The following is a 24,048-nucleotide window of genomic DNA, read 5'->3' on the forward strand; positions in this document are numbered from 1 at the left end:
CAAAACGGCTATTCATTCTTTTTTCTTTTCAGCCACGTAACTTTACTGCTGGGTATAGATCTCTCCCAAAGATCGATCCTGTGCAACCCGCATCCAGGATACTCCTGCAATCTTAACCAGATCATCCGTCCATCTTGCGGAAGACCTGCCCACGCTGCATCGACCTCTCCGTGGCTGTCATTCCAGTACTTTGCGGCCCCGTCGCCAGTAACATACATTCATTCCTTAACTTAAAAAAAATTACGATGCAAAGATTACTCTTCCGAGAAAATACACTGTTGTAACACTTTAAACTATAATTTTGTTACTTGGGTTTTTTCAAATCAAATAAGATCACATGATTTGTATAATTACAATATTTAAAGCATAATAAATTATTTAATGGAGTAAAGTTTTTTATATGTATATTAAATAATAATGCGACTGAGAAACATTGAGATTATTTTAAGGTACCAATAGATTTCATATCACTAACAAGCACATTTCAGACACATTTCACTAATCCTACTTCTACATATAACATTACCTCGACAGTTATTATTATTATATATTAGCAAATTTTAAACCACTTTATGTAGAGATTTGTATCGCTAGTAACATATTCTTGTTACCAAATATGTTCCATACGTAACTATCTTATGTAAACTAATACAATGTTTGCAAAATTATCTGGCAAATTGTGAATTCTTAATTGTGATTATTTAACTCTGTAGCGACCAATATGCATAAATGTGATTTATTAACAAAAAAAATCATTAAAAATATATATATATATATAATTAAAAAGTAATGCTGCAATATGAAAACCAGTTTTTTTTTTTAATAAATTCAACATATTAAGAGATAATTAAACAAGAAATGTTTAAATTAATAATAATTTTGTTTGTAGACTTCAATATTTTTTAGAAATGAAATATTATGGTGGTACTAAAGAACTGTAATTTCCGAACCCATTAATATATCTTAAATCATTTTTATTCTCAGGTACTTTTAACTAACATTTTAATCCATTCGCTTTAAATTTAACCAATCCAATGATCGCAAATGCTTACCTATTTATTTTATTTTTTTGATGAGAGATCTATTTTGTAATCCCATAAAACGTTATTAAAATGATCTTCGGATCGATATTTGGGTTCAATCATAAGTTTCCAATCTGTTGGTCGAAGATGAAAATATATTGAAAATAGTTACGACATATAATTTTCTAATATTTCTATGTATGCAATAATTTCGTTACAATTTTACTAGTTACATATAAAAAAATATGGCGATTAAAATATATGGTGAATCAATTCCATTTTTTTCATTTACTATATTATCAATTAAATTAACTACTTATATCAAACTAGTACATGTGATTTAAAGTCTTGTGCAATAATATTATAATAAACGTTTGCTAATATTTTCAATTAAAAATAATAACTTCGTTGTTCAACGTAACATTGTTTTGATATTAATGGAATGAAAAAACTAAAAATTTATACAAAATTAATAATTCTAATTTAAAATAATTAACATATTTTTATGATTATAAAAAAATATGTGAAAAGTATAAATTATACAAAACTGGCATTTAAGAAAAAAAACTAAGATGGCAACAAATTTTTAAAAAGTGGCATTATGAACGATTGTTTTTTTTTTTAAATCAACGAAACATTGTCATGGAGTTCTGATATGATTCAATTTTTACTTGATTAAGCTTATCTTAAGTAGATTTCGTCTATTTTGGTTTTGGAATGTACTGGAAACCCACAAACAAGTGCAGTTGTGACGTCATATTTGAAGTATCATGTTACAGTACACTGGTAGATATTTTACTATGTACATATATAAAATAAATATAACATGTAAGATATGGAATCATATAGTAATGATATATAAAGGGAGCTATAAAAATATTTTTTTTATATGAAAATAGAATGGATTAAAATATAATATATATGGAAATTTTAAACACACAATTTCCAGCATAATTTAACAAAATTTAGATGACAAAATGAAATTGAAAATGTACCACTGTGTAAATATAATTGTCTAAATATATAATGTATGAAAAGTTCAAGGTAGTGTGTTACAAATTCTAAGCAAATAATTTTGTGAGTTAAAACAAATATTACATATCCATTATGAGTTATGATCTTGTGTAAAAAAAAGGTTAAAAAAATAACTAAAAAATCAATTTCAGTAAAAAAAAGGTAGTTTGCAAGTGCGTATTTTTAAAATAGTGTCAAAATTATTTATCGATATAAAATTGTTCTTTCCAATATAAATCTTAGAAAAAGAAATGGAAAATTTACTACAAATCGTTTTGAATAGAAAAATATAATACATCTAATTAAGGAACAGCATAGACAGAGTGGTTTAAGTAGGATTTTTTATACATAAACATATTATATCTTTATATACATACTTGTATGTCATTTTTATATATAAAGACGGTAAGTTAACATTCGAAGATAAAAACTGGACATCGTGGATCACTTTAATTTATAAATTAAGTAAAAAAAATCATAATAAAATAATTTTTAAAACAATATACTTGAATATATAAGACCTTACAACTTATTTAATTAATAAATACTGTAACTAACTCACAACTTAACTTTAACTTAAATAAACATTACGACTAACTTATCACCTTCCACTGGATATAAATGAAATATCAACCAGGTTTGTGCTATTATAAGATTCAAACTTTATGACCGCTCGTGATTGTGAACACAAACATGTCTGCTCATTGCGAGTGAAGAAAAGCATGCATTTGTACGTCCCAAATACCTTATCGTGAAACTATAAACAGAGGACGAATATTTATGACACTCGCCTTCGACAAAATATATCAAAATTTGTATTAGATTTGCTGTTGTATAAAGTAAAGCTAGGTAGATGCGTTACACAAATTTCAATACAAATTTTGTCGATGACAATACGAAAAGTTTTTCCAGAGAAAATAAAAATATGTAATACAAATGTCATGACAGTTAAAGCTCAATGTGAAGTACGAATCATCTCGAGCGATCATAAAGTTTGTATGGCACTATACATCAATATATATATAAACACCTCACAACATAGATATATAGCCTATAATATAAAAGAAAGTCGTGTTAGTTACACTATTTATAACTCAAGAACGGCTGAATCGATTTGACTGAAAATTGGTGGGCAGGTAGCTTAGAACCAGGAATAGGACATAGGATAATTTTTACCCCTTTTTCTATTTTTTATTCCGCGCAGACGGAGTCGCGGGTAAAAGCTAGTAGCCTATAGATGTTTCATGAATATTTGACGTCTAATCGATTTTCCAAACATCATTAGTTTACTTGACACAAATTAACTCCAACAAAAGCCTCCCAAAGTTTATTTGTCTCACTTTTGTACTCAGTATTAGGTATAGGTTATATATCTATTGTCTATAGATAGAGGTACGTTGTTATACTCTATCGTCTTGTGGCATCGTACTGCTTCACGAGATCCGGTATGGCATTGGGTTCCACAGGCACTCGCTCCGTCAGCTCACTCAGGTTGCGGACGTAACTCAATTTGCGGAAGAACTTTGAACTGTCAACAACATTACAATTAACTAACTGACTTAAATGAACTCCATTAATGATTAATAATTCTAAAAGCGAGAGTAAGTTAAAATAATATTTTATTTCAAATAAGTTTATAAATCCACGCAATATTGTGAGGTTATAGTTCTCATTCTATTTGAAAAATATAAACAAACTAACTAACGCCCGCTACTCCGTCCGCGCAGAACTAAAAAAAAAACCATAACCAAACTAAATGTGTATATCCCAACCAGAAAAATAAAAATTTTGCCATGGGATAACTTAAATCAGCTTTTTTATTACATCTCATTACTAAAGTACCCAAAGAAATTAGTACCACATTTTTCCGCAATATGTCGAAGCTTTTTATATTCCTAGTCTAGTACAATACATAATTCTGTTAGCTCACCTGACAAAAGGCTTTGTTATAACTACGAATGACTTCAGCCAGAATGTGGGGTGCACCAGGTACAAATGTTTCAGACTTTTTCTTAATCTGAAAAATAAATGTATCACATTATTAAACACTTAGTTAATTAACAAATAAATTAGGATACATATAATCTAGATTCAATTCCAACTAGTAATTTTAGCATAGTCTAAATAAATATTAGTTTTTTTTTTAATTCTTGCCCTACCGACCATGTATTTTTTCACAGCTATATGTTTAGAGGTTTATTATATCCTGATCTATAGACAAAATGTCTCTAGATCCTATTTTAAAGTATTAATGAATAACAATCGGTGTTCCTAGTTTTTTTTTCTTATTTAATTGGAACGAAGTTCCTTATCGCGCGTTGTGAAAGGGGGCTAGACGGAAAAAATTCTTACGAAAAGTTGTCACGACACTTTTTGCTATAGTAACCATGGCAACGACGTGACAATATATAATGAAAATTCATAGAAATAAAATGTACTTCTTGTGAAGACTTAAGTTTTTTATTCATAGAATAAACATTGGTTCCTTCACTAATTAATCGAAAGGAACTTCGTTCCATCCGGGTGTCCCTTGACACCTCTCAAGTTTTTTAATTAGTTTACCTTCTATCAATAAGTTTATAGCACTCATGTAACCATGCGAATGTTGGCAGACGTCTCCGTCCCGCACTGCCATGTAGATACACCAACACATACTCATCCGTCACTAAACGTTCTAAGCTCCATATAACGTATCTGAAATTAAAATTCAGTTAATATTAAAGTGAGTTTTCACTGACAAAAAATTTATGATAATACAGTCGAATATGAATAAGCGAGGTCCAAAGAACCGTGGTATTTTTCTCGAAGGTTTCTCTCTAACCCTCTCTATAAATTTTGTTTAGAAATTTAATTTCTCTCTAGGCCTAAATTTACAATGTTAGAGAAATAATTAAATACTACTTTTGGCTGACTAGATCATCATCATCATCAGCTCACTATACATCCGCACTGAGGGTCTCAGAGCCTACCCTAAGTTAGGGATGATTAGGCTATAATCAACCACAGTCAAGTGCAGGTTAGTTGACTTCACACATATCTCTAAATCTTCTCATATATGTGTCTCAGATCTTTGAATGTATAAAAATATATAATAAAAAGTTTGCTTGTGTACTTACAGGAACAAATTATCCATAACGTAGCGATAGTCAGTGCGCGCTGTGTCCGGCAGATGACAGGCACTGAATACGATGATGGCAGCGCCGCTCGCTTCATACCCACCGTGTGATAACACCCGTTTGTATGGCTCTATCACCTACACATACAATAATATAAATGGGATCTCAATACTTCTAGATAGAGTCCACAGCATTGCTGCACAACACACAACTGCTCAAATGAAGAACCACAAAGAAGACAGGCGTCAAGTAAATGTCTGATTACTATTGGTGCTGAAATCTAATTTCTAGATTTCTTTTTCATACTCTTTTCTTATAATAAAAGGATGAGAATAGAAAGTTAATTTAACAAAGGAGACATTTAACAGTGGTACATCCCGCAACAACAATATTTGTTGGGTGCACGAACGGGTCTGGGAGACCGGTGAAATACCACAACCACACAGAAACTGGCAGATAAGTAAAGTGGAAGTAATTTCGCGTTTCGTCAGAAGAATGTGGTGCCAAAGGCCTAATTTTAGTCAACATTCCCTTCCCACCCTTTTCTTATTAGGAAAGGATGGGAAATGGCTTTAACGAAGGAGGGGACGCATAGGAAGAGGATAAAATAGAAATATTAACAACCATTTAACTTCTTGCAGATGGCGTGTGCACTGCGCCACCATTTACGAAAAAAAAATAACCTTCATATCACAGGTGGAGTTTCGTCCGCCATGCTGCACGGTGAGCCAGGAGCGCTCGTCCTGCAGCTCCTCGGCCGCGGAGTACTCCGGGATCGGGTCACTGCATTCGCTCACAGTGTTCGTTGACTTCGATCTGTTATACAGAATTAGCTGTTACACGCGGAATCTTACTAATATTATAAATGCGAATATTTAGATGGATGGATGTTTGTTTGAAGGTATTTCCGGAAAACCTCAACAGATCTTGTTGAAATTTGACACAGATGTAGAACATAGTCTGGAAGAACACATATGCTACTTGTTACCTTTTTTTTTAAGTCCGCGCGGTCGGAGGCGACAGCTAGTAATAAAATAAATCTAATAATACTCTTTATCACCCGGGAATCGAATAGTGTAGCTTTCAAAGAGTGAAAGACATTTCAGTAGTTTCAGAGCCTATTCAATGCAAACAAACAATCAAATCTTTCCTCTTTCTGTTATAAAGAAAAACATTATAAAGTACTTTTGAAAGAGAAAACATTGTGTGGTGCGATATCATACCTACACATAAGAGTTGTTAAAATATTAGTAAGAGAACCGTTTAGTGGAGATTTAGTATGAAAAATCTATATTAAGAGACTGGTCAAGTAACTAATGGGATAGTTTATTTTAGTAGAAGTTTCTTTCTTATTAAATTTATAGTAATTTGAGGATTGATGGCAATTTTGTGGCAGTTCTCAATAGAAGTTTATGCTCAAGAGTAAAAAAGTCAAATAATAAAAAAACTAGAAGTTAGTGACTATTCCATGTCACTATTTACCTTTTAGCATCATCAATCTCGCTGTCCGCTTGAGCTTGGTCCACAGCAATGGGTTCCGGCTCAGGTGGTTCATCTTCTGACTCCAATGAACATGCACTGACACTATCTGAACTGATTCTGTCATCGTCTGGTGGCTAAAGAGAACAAATACCGTTTGCAAAGATATACTTTACTTGGTACACATATAAACAGTGTAAATCATTTAATATGAATTGTTTAAAACATCATATAGCTTACGACATCCAAAACTAAAGATCCCCGCTGAAGCATATAACTACCTTTTTCAAACTTATACAATCATCATCATCACCTCACTTTACATTCCCACTGAGAGTCTCAGAGTCTACCCTAAGTTAGGGATGACTTGGCCATAGTTAACCACACTAGCCCAGTGCAGGTTGGTTGAATTCCCACATATCTTTTGAATTTCTTCACAGATATGTACAGGTTGCATCATGATTTTTTCCTTAACCAAAAGAACGTCAGATAAATGAACAAATGTAAATACAAAACCGGAAAACGCATTGGTATATGGCGGTATTCGAACAGAAGACCTGCAGATTACAAATCAAGAGCTTTAGCCCTGAGACAACGATGCTCTAAATATGACTATGATAAATTATTGTCATACCTTTCAATTTGTTCAATCAGATGTAGATGGTCTATTCTATTTAATTACAAAAAAAATAATAAAATGTCTACATACCACAAATATCTTTCTCCGCATTGGTCTAGAATTGGCTTTTGTATCAGTTCTTTGACGAAGTGCCACACAGCCGGTGTACGGGTCAAGCAACGCCTGGTACGCAGACTTGTCTTCTTGTGTTGATGATGATATGACATCAGGGGAATCCAAGTCCTGGAACAATAATATATTATACTAATTATCATTCGCATTTTAATAACTCAGTTTTGTCAGAATTGATATATAATATATAATCTTGATGAAAATTAAAATTTGTGATAATTCTAAGAACAACGCGTAATACGAAAAATTCACACACTTGACAACTTGAGGATGAACTAATTCAAAGGGATGGGTAATCTTGTTTAAAAATATATAGGTTTGTATGTATGGCAGGAAACAAATGACGACCACTATGACAAAGCCAGGGGAGGTTGCTAGTTGTTTTATCAATCATTTAACAAGAAAATACATACATACATTGTGTGACAAACTTCAATTTTCAAAAAAAATTACACTTACATTATGTATACCAATAGTACTTGACATCTCAATAGGCAATTCAAAATTTGGTATTGAACGTAACATAGACGGAGATTCACACCAATCTGCCACCTGAAATAAATAATGTTATGTAACAAAACCACAAATTGTTCTTTTATTGCTTTATTTCTCAAATGTTGGAAAATACATCATTCAGGATAAATTTCACATATTAGATTAGATTTTCTCATTTATATAATGTTCTAAAATCTGTTACATTTTCACTTTGAGCCAGAACTTACTGAAAATAACATTGGTAGTGAATAAACATCCTTGCTTTTACATACTATAATATTTTTTAAAACATTGATATTTGTCCTTGTTAATATTCAAACATGTTTTAAATAAAAACTTGTTTAATATATTGATAACAATATCCCGTTTCAACCCACGCATTTACCTGCATCCTGTTTATGTTCTATTGGTAAACAAGCAAAGAACCATTTTTAACACTAAAGTATATATTTTACTCAAAATTATACAAATAATTAAGTTAAAGTCCAGTACGTTTTTTTAGTGGTAGAAGTCATCATTGTAGTTTTAAATAGTAAAATAAAGTAAGAATCATAAAGTACCAGAACATACCGCTGAAATCTCCGGTTGACTTACATCTACTGGTCCACTATTACACTTTGGTGTGCTTTGACTAGATATTATTTTATTCCTTTCTTTAATATATTTAAATATGGCACTATCATTTTCTCCATCTGGCACTTTTTGATTACTTTTAGGTGTCAACATATTGCGAGGTGCATCATTTTTTGAAACTTTTAATCTCTCAATCTTATCCAGATCTTCAATTCTGGCAACATCTGGTTGTATCACATTTAAAGACTCACTAAGAATTTTATTGTCAGTTGGAACAAAGTTCTCTGAGTAGAAAAGATTGTTTTTTGATGTATTCATTTGTAGGCTATAGAATTCATATCCATTAGTCTGATTTTGGATTCTTTCATCTTCTACGCTGGATAAACTTAAATCTTTTTCATCACCAACTTTATTAGCCGTCTTTGGTATTAAATCTGGAAAGTTTTCTTCTGGACTTCCCAATGTCATGAGTGGATGGTTCGTCGTGAGAGTAAGTTTACTATTTAATCTAGGTGGACTTATACCAAGATTTTTAGGCCTTGGGCTCTCTGATTGTGTACTAAAAGTAAGCTTAGACATTTTCAACACTAACCGAAAACACAACTTTTATATTATTAAAATATCTGCAACCTTGCTTTTATCATAACACTATTAAAGAAACTTGTAAAATATATGATAAATTTAAACATTTGAAGAAAATAGGCAGATTTCAGAGTTTAAAATTTAAAATAATTAGGTATGTTTTTAAACTAGGAAAACATTATGCGCGACATTTTTTAAAATAAGGTAGAAATAAAATACATCGAACTTGCACTTAGAACTGAAACTGACTTAACAACTTATCATTGAAAGGTGATTCTAATAATTTTCGTATACACATAACGTACAAAGGCGAGTAAACGACAGCGGCTTTTGATTTTGATTTGATTGACGTAACGCAATCGCTCGCCATTGTATTACAGATGCGTTCTGTTCCCACGATTTTGCTTATGAAAGTATGTTTTTTTTTTCCTTTTTTTATTAGATAAGTTTAGTATATACTCTTGATACATTGTTGGACTTTTAAAATAGTTCAAAAGACAAAAAAATATGTTTCAAGTAATTGCATGATCCAAAACTTTATTTAAATTAACATGAAAAATTGTGTGCTCAGTTAGTTTATAATCTCAGTAGGGAAGGCAGATTACAAACTGATATCAAACTGTGAACTAAATGCATTCATTCATAATACTACGGGTTTTGTTATATTACATACACAAAAACAGAGCACGCTTTGTTTGCCCATCGGGATAAAATTAGCAAAAAATATAAATATAAAAATGAATATCAAAGGACTACCCTACAACAAAGATTACGCTTATAAACTAAAGGTCAATATGATAGAAAGTGATGAATAGTTTGCGTAAAAGATAAAATGATGTCCATGGGCGTCCATGAACACCTTGGTGTTCTCGCTGCTCGTTTGCCCCCATCTCTTATTAAAATAAAATGAACCGTCACGACGATATAATAATAATAATGAACAGCAATAAAATAGTTGTACTATATGTTGTACTTCGCTATACTATGTTCCGAGTATCATTATATGATCTTTAAAAACCATATTAATTTTGCACTGCGGTCATTTGATTGACCTATTTTCCTTTACAGCAGAGATTTCCAAACATGTTTTTTCGTAGACACGTTTTAAAAATTATTCTAGTTTCTGTGACAGAGAGTTTACATAAACTCTTCGAACTAGCTAAACTTTCTTTCTCTTCCAGCGAGCCCACAACTTTATTTCCAATCGTCGTATACCCCCGCCGGGTCTTACGTGAATCCCGGTAGGCCCACCTGAACCACTTTGGGAATTAAGTACTGCTTTACCCATAAGTATACTGGCCACCATTTAGTATATCATCATAATGTTATGTACAACCTAATTCAACTTTTATCGTGGTTCTAATTCTGCACAAGACGTAGGACGATTGCGCAGAACACAATTTTAGGTACCATCAGTAGGCGTACCTGACACGCACTTCTGAAAACAAGCACTCACAGCTAATCTTGAGAACCATGAGCGGCCATGAAGTCTTGGAACCTCGAGATTATTTTTAGTAAATTACAATTCTGACCTCCATACGTAACTAGCTAATTCCGTAATACATCTAGTTTAGTAGATGCAAGGAGGTTTTAACTTACCTAAATAGCAGAAGCGTAAATAGTTAAAATTACTAATCCTTCACTGAACTAAAAAGAAAAACAAGTAGATTGAATTGTAACTTTTTTTCCAACCAATTGAAACATGTTACGTAAAACTTAACAATCGACCTTACGACTACATACAGCCGCATTTCTTGGAATATACATTTTGATTTCAAAACAATTCGCCATTGGCCATTTGTTGGTTTATTCCTTTATTATCAGCCTCAGCGACCAAACGGTAGGATTTAATAATTTAAAAAAAGTTATCGAATAATTAGGTATGTTTTTCATAATAATTGTTATTGTAAATTATCATTATGTTTATTAATTAATTGATATACGTTTGCATTTTTAATACATCTAATGTTTTAACCTTGAAAATTGTTAATTCGTCAATTTGTAATACAAAATAGGATTTGAAACATAAAACATAGCTTATTGTTTTACCTATACCACTTCATTTGTTTAGATCTACTCAGGAAGCGCGAAAAAGATTCACATAACATTTCAGTTTCATTTTACAACTTCTGGTGTCGGTTTTCTTATGTTTTCTAAATAATGTCTGCCTTAAAATAGTATTTTAGGCCGCGGAAGAGCATTATAATTCAGTTGGTGTTTGATTTTTCGAACAGACATCAACGTTTTCAATCTAATATTTTTTTATTCTAGGTTTTATTCTTTTTTAAAATGCAATTTTTTGCAATAATATACTTAACGTATTTAATAGTACCAGGGATATACACCGAAGATGTCAGTTGTAAGTAAAAAAAAAATATTTTATATTTCTTTACGTTTTCTTGTACTTAAGTTAATGATAACGACTCCGTCCGCGCGGCATTAAAAAAACTATTTTTCCATCCATACATTCAAACATTCGCACTTATAATATTAGTAACATTTATAATTATATAACTATTTTCGCCCGACTGACCCCTGTATAATTATAATATTTATGTCCATTATATTATAACTTGTAGTGTTATGGTAATTGGCTAAATTTTTAAGTAATTCAAAAATGAGTTTGATTTTTGTTGCTGTCTTGGTTGCATAAGTGTACATAGACAACTGGGCTTATTGTTTTTTTTTTTATTTAAATGATCGCTATTTTGTTTTTAATTAATCGTCAATATTTTAACAGATCAAGCATGTGTGGATAAATATTCTAGAAAAGGGTATCAGCCCTGGCAGGAATGGTCCGATCATTACACATGCCATCGCTACAGATGTGAAATTAGAGACGGGAAATATTTCATTGCAGCTGTTGGGTAATATTATTTTAATTAATCATTGTTTTTATCAGTATACAGGGAGGGAAACTTTAAACTAATTTGATCGCGATTTTAAGATAATGCAGATAATACATAAAAAAAATTTAACTCTTTTTTTAATTCTGTAAAATTTTTAGGTGCCGAAAACCAAAAATTCCAGAAAATGCTTTAGAATGTCACGAATACATTGAAGATGAAAACGTTGGTATGTTACACCATTTTTAATTATTACTATCTATATTATTATAAACTGATTTATGTAAAAGAACTTAATAGAAAAAAATAAGTTAAAATTATTTCAATCGTTGGATCGTTCTAATCTAAGACCCATTATTCACTAAGCGAATAGTCGCGCGATTTGGTTCACTCGTATGTTTTTTTCACCACCTATCGTAAAGAAGACACGACCATAATTTACTTATAGGAAGTAGCGGGCGAACATACGAGATAGATTTATTAATGGATGGCTAAATTTTCAGAGTTCCCAACTTGTTGCGCAAGATTGCGATGTGTTGTTGAAGTGAACGGTGAAAGAATAGTGCAGACCAGAGGACAACCAGGGGAACTGTTCCCTGACAAGTGAGTGCGACAAAACAAATATGGCATATAGGTTTAGAGGCCAATCCTTGGTCACACCAATCTTTAGAGACTGTGCTAAAGATAAACAATCAGTTTTCAAATACGAAATCTTCGACATTCGGACTCTACAATAATACTTTACACAAATAAATTTTTGGAAGATACAAAAATAAACCTGCCTGCAGGATTTGTGTTACTGTTATGGGGATGTGGACTCAAGTTACAAATTCATAATAATTATGAATTCATGTGACTGCAAACTTCCAATCAACTTACTACCGAGAGAGCAAGAAAGCTGTGTGCTAACGTTGGTGCAAATGAGACAGTTGTATAGAAGCGTGTCACGCGGCTAGTCATTTACAAGTCACAGTCCAACAAGGGTCTATTTTTGTCGTAAATTATCTATGATATTGTATATATTGTAGCATACTATATTGTATATTATGGATATGTGACGTATATATTTCGGTAATATTCACTTATTGTTTCAATAAAGACTCTTTGCTATTAATTTATACCTATAAATTTGCAGACCTTGGAAGGGCCAGCAGAACGAACCCAACCCGGCGGTAGTGGGCATGGGCAGTATTCAACAGAACACGGTGGGCGGCGAGGCGCAGCCGCAGTCCGCACCTGGGATATTCAACAGCAGAGGCGCAGGCAAGCAAAGTACGGTGTTATTGACCATTGAGTGAATCGATTTATTTTTATTTAAGAAAATTGACAACAATCTATCGATTCGATTCAATGGGTAATAATATCTTAATTTAATATATGTTTATTTTGTGGCTTATTAAATTGATTATTTCTCTTTATTGAAGCAAAATTATTCTATTTTTAGAGCACAAACGTTTTACAAGCACTTGTAAAGCGTTCATAGTTTTCATATAATTTATGTAGAACTGCTTAAAAAAATTTAACGTTATATCGAGAAATAGTTTAACATTGATATTTTATTAATTTAGCCAACGATATTCCCGACAGCGGATGGCAACGATATTAACGGACGTCGCTTCGTGGACCCCTACCCCAGTCAGCAGATGCAAGAAAACCCACGAAGGAAGAGATCAACTGTGTACCCGATATTCGATAAAAACATGGTACGGGAATCAAACGCATACCAACCGCAACAAGTTAAATTACACGGATATTCCGCAGAAAAATACACATCCTATTTCACGAATAATATAAAAACCCTATCTAATTCGAAACATCTCTTCAATTAAAATTAATATGTTTTCGTTAATATTGACTTAGTGGGAGTACATGCGATATCAAAGAATAATTTCGACTATATAATATATACGACTAACATGGACGTATTGGACTGTAATGTCCCTTGTATCATTGTTATTACTTAATGAACTTTGTTACTTTTGATAAAACCTAATTAATATAATTTGTTTGTTCTAAAATTTTGTATTTTTTTTTAAATAACTTAGTTATCCTATAAAGCTCAATATGAACTGGAAAGCAAACGCCTTAGGTAATTTTGTATTGGTTAGAATGGTGACATCGTACAGAAAGACAATGCAAGTAAAACCCTTAAGCAACGAGCATGTTTGAATAGATGTCCATAAAAAAAAGAAATACCAGGATCTCGGAAATCAACCTGTAATCTTCACCATAGTTCCTGGGTAACCAGTGACATATTCACATCATCATCTTCATCTCCCTGTTCTATGAAGGTCGACACACTAATGTTTTTGTTCAAATGTTTTGCCAGAGAATACCCTGGGTTACGTAAATATATCTGCTTCCCGATTTGACAGCATGAAAGTAAACTGCCAGTGAAGTGACACGAGTTGAGGCATCCTTGAGAATAGTTATTCTTAAACCGAAGTTTATGGTCTTAAGAGGTGGTAAAGAATAACAATACCACTGAAGTATATAGTGATCACTACCTATTAGCGACAAGAGCCTAAAGTTTTTTTTTATTTATAATGTTTTTACTCATTTTCATTTTTGGTGTATTTAGTTTATATTATATTTAATTTTAAGAAATTCCTCCCAAGTAAGTTTGGCGACAGGTAGGCGGCCGGCCGTAAAAATTTAAGCCAAAACTTTAAGGTTTATAAAACCTTGTGTGCCGACCCCACGTGATTGGGAAAAGGCCAGGTATGATGTGTCGTTTCTTCCAGTCAGAAACAACTCCATCACAAAAAAATCTGGGAAAAAACGATCAAAATTAACAATCCTATCTTACTTATATTATAAATGCGAATGTTTAGATTCGAAGTTATCTTCGGAACGGCTCAACGAATCTTGATGATGATTTTTAATTCCGCGCGAACGAAGTCGCGGGCGACAGCTAGTAGTCACTATAAGGGAAACGTATACATACATTTAAAGCACAGTTTACATAAATTATCCATTTATAAAATGCACCTGTAAAAATATATTGCGTGTCAGTAAAATCAATACTATGAAATTCATAAACATGCAAGGAATCTCCACGCAGCGGATATAACGTTATTGTTTTGAATAGGAGATGACTACACGTAAGTAGACTATTTCTTGTCCTTTCTTTGTGGATTATTTAAAAAATATGAAATGTTAAACATATTACTTGCCAATATGTTATCGAACACGAAAGGAACACTGGTTAATATACTACTTGTATTGTTAATAACATGTTTTGTTTTTTAATGTATTAATTATAATTTAATATCCCTGGATAAGATTAGCTTTTTTTATTTTCCTGTAGTTTCTACTGGAACTGGATACTATAGAAAAGCCAATTTTTAAATATTTTCAACTTCACATAAAAGATGGCGCTGAAAACATATTATTAATACTTTTGACACATGTCAGTTGGTTTTGTGTCGAGTGCGTTCAAAATTCTGGAAAGAAGATGAAGAATTTGTTTTCCGGAAAATCTGAAAATGATCGTTTAATTAAAATAACATTCGTAATTGATAGTGAATTATCTTTAATAAATTTTAGTTTTTTATCGAGGTATAATGTGTGAAATTAATATAAATATTTAATTTCAAAACTTAAAGTTTCGAATGTACTTGAAATAAAACAACAAACTTCGGCTTCGGCCATTGTAGTCAAAGAAAATTCTGAATTATATTAAGCCGTCCGCTTTCGTGTCAAGTCTTGGTTTCGGTGTCTTTTCATTTTTAGAGCCAGTGTATAAATAAAAATCTACACTGTGGCTAAGGTGACACCGTATCCGAGTATGTCTTATTCCGGAAGGAATAAATTTGAGGTAAGTCTAATTGATTTTCGGATTTGTTTGTTTTCGTTTTGATTAAAACAGCTGACATCGAAGTGCGCTACAAGAATCAAGGGCCTAGCGCTTGCGAGAACAAAGAAGTTTCAATTTGAAGGAATAATTCTTACACCTATTAGGAATTTATTGCTTTTAGTAAAGGATTTTAGAAAAATAATTCAAGAACATGAGTATGGTAAATATTAGTAGTAATCTATTTTTAAAGTTTTGCTTATGTTCAATCTTTCCCGGTATCCAAAGTACAGCGCATTAAGTTTATAGCGTTTTAATACGGATTATTTAAAATGTTTTTTGGTATAGAATGATTAAGAACGTGTTATTTCTTTGTTACTTAGTGTATTGACCTCAGTTTAAACGTGCAGTCAACTCGCGTTAATGTCTAATACCGTTACGTAGAAGATCAGAAAATTTTAATGGGCAAATCCAAATTACCTATTTGTTTTTAATTAACATTTGAATTTACATTTCTTACAAATATCAGAAACATTAATTTTACTGATTTTGAATGTCATTAAAATTCAGAATGTCGTATCATAAACATTTAGAAAACATGTAGAAGAATAAATAAATTTTAAGTTTAATTTAAAATTACCATGTTAAAAGTTTAATTAAAATTAAATTATTTAATGATTGCTGCAGTTTAAAGCTTTATGATGTCAAATTTCAGTTACTAAAAAGTTGATGTTCAGTGTATCCTTGATTAGTTGAATAGGAAATAAAATTCAGTTTTGTTACCCACTGGGTCTGTGTTGTGGACTAAAGTTTAGTCAACTTGATGTGAGTTTGAGTCAGTGGGAATGTATATGATCTGATATCAAACATTAGATGGCTTTTTACAGATAGCTAGATTTTCTGGTGAAGATGAGAATCATATCAATAGAAAACTGCCAAAGGAGTTGCTGCTCAGGATACTATCCTACCTGGACGTAGTCTCTCTCTGCCGCTGCGCTCAGGTAACTTTGCACAATATTTACTTTTATCTATTATAAAAGCACAACAAAGTGATTATCATTTCTTATCAGTTAATTAAAATGATAATAGACTTTACTATTGACATTTGTTTTGTTTTTATTTCTATCTTCCTTAAAGTGTGTATTATATTTACTTTTAAAATATTTTTTAAAAATATTTACTCCTTTTGTTTATAAATATTAATTTGAATAGACAAATTCCGAGACATTTATGTTCAGGTTTTTAATCTAATTATTGTCTACTGCAGGTATCAAAATTATGGAACATTCTTGCTTTAGATGGTTCCAACTGGCAGAGGATAGATTTATTTGACTTCCAGAGAGATGTAGAGGTAAATTTTCATATCATATATCTATGCATGTTTTCATAAACAATAAACAATTTTAATGTGATTTTTTTAATGATTCCTTAAACTGTTTCTAAGCCTAGCCTTACTGAAAGATATCACTGACTGACACAGTTGCGAGTGGTAAAATGGTCATTATGGGAGATCCTTAGTATATAGGTTTCTCTTACAAATTGCCATATTCATAGTTGTTTAGTAATTTGCTTGTGTCAGAGGCCTAATTTTAGTCCACTTTTGGTTTCCACAAATTTTTTATAAAGAAAGGATGGGAAGGGGAAATGGATTTGACAGAGAAGGGGATTCATAGAAAGTGGAAATATTTTCTTCGTTCCCTTCCCTTCTTCGCAGATTAAAGATAAGCAACACAACTGCAATTGCAGATGCCTATGGGCAGCGATCCCTTCACTATTTAGGCGAATACCAGCCAGTTGCTTGCTAGCCACCTTACAGTATTAAAAAATACTTATAATTTAGTGTATTCTTAATATACTAAATATATGTTATGGGCGGGCCACATAATAACTGAGTGTGACAGTTGGTATTACAGAATGTGTTCTTTAGGGTCCAGTGATTGAAAACATATCACGAAGATGTGGTGGCTTTCTCCGGCAGCTATCATTACGAGGATGCGAAAGTATTGCGGACGGCTCTATGAAGACACTAGCACAGGTATTGTCTTTAAAACTTTTAATAGAATGTAGCAAAGAAGCGAGTTGTTCTCATCATGTTTATCAGAGCCTATAGACAAGCATTGGATTAGCGATTTTATTTATAAAATCATCAAAATATATAAGAACAAATACATAATGACTGATAATTTATTGCCAGTATCTCATATTTTTGACTTTTCAATTGCAATTATTGGTAATAAAATGTAATTAACTCTATGGTGGTAGTTGCATTATAAATATATAATTGATTGTACAGAAACCTTGAATTTATAGATCAAATTTTTTCTCTGTCTTTTATAATAAGATTTAAATTTACTTAAGTAAACAATATCTAATTGATAATTTTAAATTAAGCATCCAGCAGGTACACTTAACCCCACTTAACTGGTTATTACTGCTGATTATAAAAAAATTATTAAAAATGTAATTTCTAATTGTGAATTAAAACATATATGTTTAATATTTTTTTAAATATCTTTAGATTTTTGTTAAAATTGCAAAAGAATATCACAATTTTAGAAACAAAATGGTAAGGATACTTTACATAATGGTTTATTTTTCAGTCCTGTCCGAACATTGAAGACTTAAATCTGAACAAATGCAAGAAGTTGACAGATCAGACTTGTCAAGCCTTGGGCCGGAGGTGTAGTAAATTACAAAGGTATGTATTATTAAAATTAATATTCGTAAATGTAAAAAAAGAAATTAGGACATTTATTATAAATATTTATTTACGTTAATATAATTTTGTTTCAACATTTTAAATTTTAAATTTTCCTTACAGAATCAACCTTGATTCCTGTCCAAGTATAACAGATATATCTTTAAAAGCGCTTTCAGATGGTTGTCCTGTAAGTTGATGTTAAATAAAAAAAACATTTATATTTCTAACTTATGCAATGTTGCTACAATATTAGATACAAATTTAAAAAATATATTAAGCTTGCACTTTGGTGGTTTATCTCGCGAGGTAAGGATGGCCGAATCATCTTTTCTCGAAGCAACTTAAAAACTAAATGTTAAAAAAAGTTAAATAGAAGTTAAATTTTTTATTTATATAAATTACACAATTACTTACCTTACCCGGCGATTTTCAGTGAGATAATTTTTTTTCAGCTCTTGACACACGTGAATGTGTCATGGTGTCAATCAATAACAGACAATGGTGTGGAAGCCTTAGCCCGTGGCTGTCCTAAACTGAAGAGCTTCATTTGTAGAGGTAGTTAATTCAAATTAATTTTTTCCATAAACAGTAAATAAAAAGATAAAATTATTCGTTTCTATTTTTTTTTTTGATATGTGTGGGAATCGTTTTTAAATGGCTACATTTTATTCTACAATATAGGTATAGTTCATTTCAAATATCTTATTGGCACGAGGTCATGTTCACGTTGTGCAGTGCCCTCCCTCCGCATCCTGCTACCTCCCCAACACACCTTTGTGCCCTGCGCAGAGCTATATAAGAGCCGTCAAGATATCTGAAAACTATTATCTTTTTCCAGGCTGCAAGAATGTTAATGACAAGGCTGTGTCAAGTTTGGCCACTCATTGTCCCGATTTAGAAGCTCTTAATGTACAGGGCTGCGATGTAAGTTTGTTTTGTGTACTTTTTAATATCAGAATTTTGAACAATAAAATGTAATTGGATAGAAATTGAAGAGAATATTTCAAGCGGACAGTAACTACTATTTTTTATATCCAGCATTCGAGGCATTTTCAAGATTTCGTAAGATAACATCTAGCCATCTTAATTTCGGTATACCGCATGATTTAGGTACGAGCTGACTTCACTTCGGCAATCTGCAATCATTAAATTTGTCTACATGTCCTGCTCAGCTTAGGCGACTTTTTAATGGCCTTGATGACATTAATGATGGTTTTTTATTGTGTAGAATTTAACGGACGAGTCGATATGTAAGCTGGGCGGTGCGATGCGCCGGCTGTGCGTGTCGGGGTGCTCGCGGCTGACTGACGGCGCGCTGGCGGCGCTCGCCGCGCGCTGCCCCAACCTCGCCACGTTGGAGCTCGCGCAGTGCACGCAGCTCACTGATGCCGGCTTCCAGGCGCTCGCCAGGGTATGGACACGCACGTACGCACACACACATACGCACATATGCTCGTATACGTACTCGCACAAACACATTACGCATAAGTACGCGTACACACTTATACGTACTCATAAGTACGCACATATTCACACACAAACGACACATAAGTACACGCACACTCACATACGTAGATGCACACATACACATTTACACGTATGTACGCACATACGTACGCGCAAAAACAAACCCGCGTGTGTACGTACACACGCACGTACACGTACGCATGTGAAAGTTAAGTGTATTTTACAAGGTTTTTTTTCTCCCTACAGAATTGCAGAATGCTAGAGCGTATGGATTTAGAAGAATGTGTTCTTATAACAGATACGACTTTGGTACACCTTTCGATGGGCTGTCCCAGACTAGAGAAATTGGTAAGTGTTTCATTTTTCTATAATAATAACTTCATTAATATTTTTTGTAGCAGTGACGCTATCGTATAAAATCATAGTGATATAATTAATATATTAAGTAAATTGCCATCGTCTACTCGATACTAATATAAACAGGAAAAATTTGATTGTCTGTTTGCATTGAATATGCTCTGAAACTACTGAACCGATTTGAAAAATTCTTTTACTGTGGAGAAGCTACACTACCCTCGGGTACTAGAGATTATATTTTTTTTATTCTGTGCGGACAAATTTGCGGGTAACAACTAGTTATAAATATAAATAAATTGAAATTCCAGACGCTCTCCCACTGCGAGCTGATAACTGACTATGGAATAAAACAGTTGTCAATGTCGCCGTGCGCTGCGGAACATCTCACTGTATTAGGTAATAATAATTTGTTAATCTTACTAATATTTAAAAACAAAAAATTGTGGACGGATGGATGTATTGATGGATGTTTGTTTCATTTCATCATCTTCCTATCAGCTGAGGGGCTCGGAGTCTACCCTAAGTTAGGGGTGACTAGGCCATAATCAACCACGCTGGCCAAGTGCTGGTTTGTTGACTTCACACATATCTTTGATCCTTCTCAGGTATATGAAGTTTGTATCACGATGTTTTCCTTTAATGTAAGAACGTCGGTAGAAAAATACATTGGTGAATGGCTGGATTCGAACCCAGGATCTGCAGATTACAGGTCAATTGCTGATCCTCTGATCCAACAACACTCTGAAAATAGAATTACTACTGAAATACTGGATTATTTAACACAAGTTTAATGTGATTACTAAATGTATAAAAATAATCTCTAATGTTTTTGTCCTTTTAAGAATGGTGTATGTAAATATTGATTTAAATATTTTCAGGTTTAGACAATTGTCCTCTGGTGACAGACGGAGCGTTAGAGCATTTAACTTCATGTCATAACTTGCAACTTATAGAACTCTATGACTGTCAGATGGTCACAAGGAATGCCATTAGGAAATTGAGGGTAAGCAAACAATAACAAATTTAATTATAAAACAACTATAGAACTATGTTTTTTAATTGAATTTTCATAGTAAAAAAAAAAAAACAGAAAACTTACATAGGACAAAAAATGTCACATTGACAATAGGATATTCACTGTCGCATTCAAACTTTTTAATTGGTTATTAAGTTCCTTAATGTTAATTTAGTATTTAAAATCTAAGTTTAGCAACTGTTTAAGTTATCGTAGACCATATGTGGTAGTCTTCAAAATCAGTTAAGTTGACAATAATTCTGTAGCCATAATGGAAAAAGATAAAAAAGGAGGAACGAGGAAGGGTTTATTTGTAAACCAAAGTTTCAAAAAATGTTGTATAGTATTTTTCAAATATCTTAGCAGCTCGAAACATCGCACGAGTCACTGCGCAAAGCATTAGGTGTAACAGGGTGTTAAAGGTATAAGAGGGGGGATCTTGAATCGACAAGATATTTGAAAAATACAATGGCATATGTTGAAATATAATTTTGTTTGTGTGTACAGAACCACTTGCCCAATATAAAGGTGCACGCGTACTTCGCGCCGGTGACGCCCCCCGCGGCGGGCGGCGGTGCGCGGCCTCGCTACTGCCGCTGCTGCGTCATCATATGAGACCCCCCGACCCCCCGACCCCCAGCACTCGCCGCGCGCAACACTGTCAGTATACATTACCTTTCACAAAACAGACAAAAATGTGTATCACTAGTTGTCCGCGGTTTCGTCCGCACTGAATCTAAAAACATTCACATTGGTTCTGTTGTACCGGAGCCTATTCAATACAAACAAAAAAAAAAAATCTTTCCTCTTTATAATGTTGGTATAAATCAGTGTTTCCCAAAGTGGGCGATAACACCCTCCTTTAAAACCTAGGAGGGGGCGATAAGAGGCCCATAAAATGGGGGGCATTGAAATTGATTAAAGTAATGAAATTGTGGTTTTTAAGTTTTAGGGCTGAATAAAAATTAGGAGGCTCTGAAATATAATTGATTTTCAAAGGGGGCCGTGAAAGAAAATAAGTTTGACAATCACTGATATAGATTATAATTTTACCAGAGTGAAATTTTACGAATTAATATGTACATGCTTAACTATGCCTCTAAAAGCAATGCCACACGGATTTTTTTATCGTCAATATCCCCGTCGTCATAGGTTTTTATAGCTATATACTTTGACAAATATAGGCATAGCTCACATATTTTATAAAACTACATGTTTTTGTACATATATTTCTACAGCTTATGTAAAAGAAAATCGTATAAGTTACATTATTTATAACTCAAAAACAACTTCACCAGTTTGGCTTAAAATTGGTGAACTTAGACGGGTATAGAAAACTTTTTATCCCGTTTCCGTGGGACGTGACATAAAAAGTTTTCTTTTTTAAATTCCGTGCGAATGGTGTCGTGGGCAAAAACTAGTTTGTAATAAAAGTAAATTAAACTGTTCACAGATTTCCTTCACGATGTTCATTACATTTTGGGTGTGGTAACATCTCACTTCATCGAGGCTGGTCACTCGCTGACAGGACAACATTCAAGAATGTCCGACAAAAGAACAGAACAAGAATTTCTACTAAAAACTTGACGAAAGAAAAGGAAAAAGGACGAAAACCATTGAAAATTGACAGCTAGATGAAGTATTATATCTCATCATAAAATATACAAGGGAATTCATACATACAATATTATGACACCATACAAAATTAATACACATTACTACAAATAACACGCTTCAATTCTTCTCTGACTATAAATATACTAATCTATATTAAAACAAATAAATCGAAGAAAAAAAAAAAGAATGAAAATGAGGGTAGTACAACAAAACTGGCAACACATATGGATAATGAATCTATGTTTAATAAAATGTGTGCCTATTTTTCTAAGAATGGATCTTGAGAAGATGGTATTTCAGATATATTTAACCTAAATATTTGCGGATCTAGGATTCTGAGTTTAGGAGGTTTGAGAGGAGGAGGGAAAAAGAAGAGTCCATTTTAGTGCAATAAAAATTTAAAAGCTAACACTATTTTTTCCAAACAGTTAAAAATCATAACTTATAACTACGTATTTTTTTTACTTTTTTTTTCAATGTCGACAAAATTTTGGTCAAGAACGATTTTTTGAATTGAAGGGTGACTTAAACCTCCTAAGACTTTCCCTGGATCCATTAATTATAATTGAAAAAAAAAGTAGTGTCTGCCACGTGGTATGTTATGTGTTCATATTATTCTCTAGGTGTAACTTATATCTAATCGTATCTAACGAAATTTAAATTAAATTTAAATTAAAAAAAAACATACAATAATTCATAAAAATTCCGTCTCATATACAATTAAAAAAAATCTAATGAAAAAAATACGCTTCATTTATCAAAATAAGAAATAGATGCTTAATCGTTTTATAAAAACATTCGATACTATTTTTTTTTTCTTGTTCTGTGGCTCTTAAACTATGACCAAGTCAACTTACCGTAGGTTTCTAAGATCAAAGTCTCACAATATGTTTTAAACGAAGATTTTGATCTCGGAAACCCACAGTTAATCATTTGCTGTGATAAATGATGGAAAAAAAATCCGTTTTTAATTTTTGATACAACAATTTGTGTTATAAAGTCTGGTCTAGCCCGAATATTTACTAAATGCGTCTTGGTTACGTCTTCGACTAAATATGTCGTAATTTGTTAATGTACTTTATGTTCGGCTGCATATAGTTACGAATATTCATGCTAGGCCATATTTTTATTTTATTTGTGAAATGGGAAGAAAAATAACTCTCGTATTCAAATGTCCAAAGGTTCGTTTTTGTCACAGCCAATGAGAAAGCAGTGGC

The 24,048-nt window shown here is 32.5% G+C and overlaps 3 protein-coding genes across 3 annotated transcripts; 2 read left to right on the forward strand and 1 right to left on the reverse strand.

Moving 5' to 3' along the window:
- Positions 1-3,225: 3,225 nt before the first annotated feature.
- LOC106715139 (protein prune homolog 2) lies at positions 3,226-9,148 on the reverse strand. Its single transcript, XM_045682533.1, has 9 exons — positions 8,448-9,148; positions 7,842-7,934; positions 7,341-7,493; positions 6,635-6,768; positions 5,836-5,968; positions 5,153-5,289; positions 4,599-4,730; positions 3,967-4,053; positions 3,226-3,564 (listed from the first exon to the last, which is right to left on the reverse strand). The coding sequence occupies exons 1-9, from the start codon at positions 9,027-9,029 to the stop codon at positions 3,444-3,446; spliced, it is 1,572 nt and encodes a 523-aa protein (XP_045538489.1). The 5' UTR covers positions 9,030-9,148; the 3' UTR covers positions 3,226-3,443.
- Positions 9,149-9,195: 47 nt separating this feature from the next.
- LOC106715140 lies at positions 9,196-13,794 on the forward strand. Its single transcript, XM_045682556.1, has 7 exons — positions 9,196-9,445; positions 11,304-11,391; positions 11,773-11,899; positions 12,040-12,107; positions 12,382-12,481; positions 13,014-13,150; positions 13,466-13,794. Exons 1-7 carry the CDS (start codon positions 9,413-9,415, stop codon positions 13,705-13,707), a joined length of 795 nt encoding a protein of 264 aa, XP_045538512.1. The 5' UTR covers positions 9,196-9,412; the 3' UTR covers positions 13,708-13,794.
- Positions 13,795-15,533: 1,739 nt separating this feature from the next.
- LOC106715141 (F-box/LRR-repeat protein 20) lies at positions 15,534-23,534 on the forward strand. The gene is made up of 14 exons (XM_045682426.1): positions 15,534-15,698; positions 16,562-16,675; positions 16,942-17,025; positions 17,602-17,709; positions 18,275-18,372; positions 18,496-18,562; positions 18,828-18,930; positions 19,214-19,299; positions 19,604-19,786; positions 20,089-20,190; positions 20,508-20,595; positions 21,078-21,202; positions 21,722-21,874; positions 22,668-23,534. Exons 1-13 carry the CDS (start codon positions 15,669-15,671, stop codon positions 21,827-21,829), a joined length of 1,296 nt encoding a protein of 431 aa, XP_045538382.1. The 5' UTR covers positions 15,534-15,668; the 3' UTR covers positions 21,830-21,874; positions 22,668-23,534.
- Positions 23,535-24,048: the final 514 nt, after the last annotated feature.

This window comes from Papilio machaon, chromosome 19 (genome assembly GCF_912999745.1).
Source record: "Papilio machaon chromosome 19, ilPapMach1.1, whole genome shotgun sequence".
In the NCBI taxonomy this organism is placed as follows: Eukaryota; Metazoa; Arthropoda; class Insecta; order Lepidoptera; family Papilionidae; genus Papilio; species Papilio machaon.

Bases quoted from the DNA above. Each gene is read 5' to 3' on its own strand.
- LOC106715139 (XM_045682533.1), bottom strand. From the start codon at position 9,029: ATGTCTAAGCTTACTTTTAGTACACAATCAGAGAGCCCAAGGCCTAAA. The intron at 5,290-5,835 runs GTTATTTTTTTT...TTGTATGTGTAG, and splicing joins ACTCCACCTGTGATATGAAG to GTGATAGAGCCATACAAACG. The intron at 4,054-4,598 runs GTAAACTAATTA...TTTATTTTTCAG, and splicing joins TATAAACTTATTGATAGAAG to ATTAAGAAAAAGTCTGAAAC.
- LOC106715140 (XM_045682556.1), top strand. From the start codon at position 9,413: ATGCGTTCTGTTCCCACGATTTTGCTTATGAAA. The intron at 11,392-11,772 runs GTAAGTAAAAAA...ATATTTTAACAG, and splicing joins ATACACCGAAGATGTCAGTT to ATCAAGCATGTGTGGATAAA. The intron at 11,900-12,039 runs GTAATATTATTT...TAAAATTTTTAG, and splicing joins TATTTCATTGCAGCTGTTGG to GTGCCGAAAACCAAAAATTC.
- LOC106715141 (XM_045682426.1), top strand. From the start codon at position 15,669: ATGTCTTATTCCGGAAGGAATAAATTTGAG. The intron at 19,300-19,603 runs GTAAGTTTGTTT...TTTATTGTGTAG, and splicing joins TTAATGTACAGGGCTGCGAT to AATTTAACGGACGAGTCGAT. The intron at 21,203-21,721 runs GTAAGCAAACAA...TTGTGTGTACAG, and splicing joins ATGCCATTAGGAAATTGAGG to AACCACTTGCCCAATATAAA.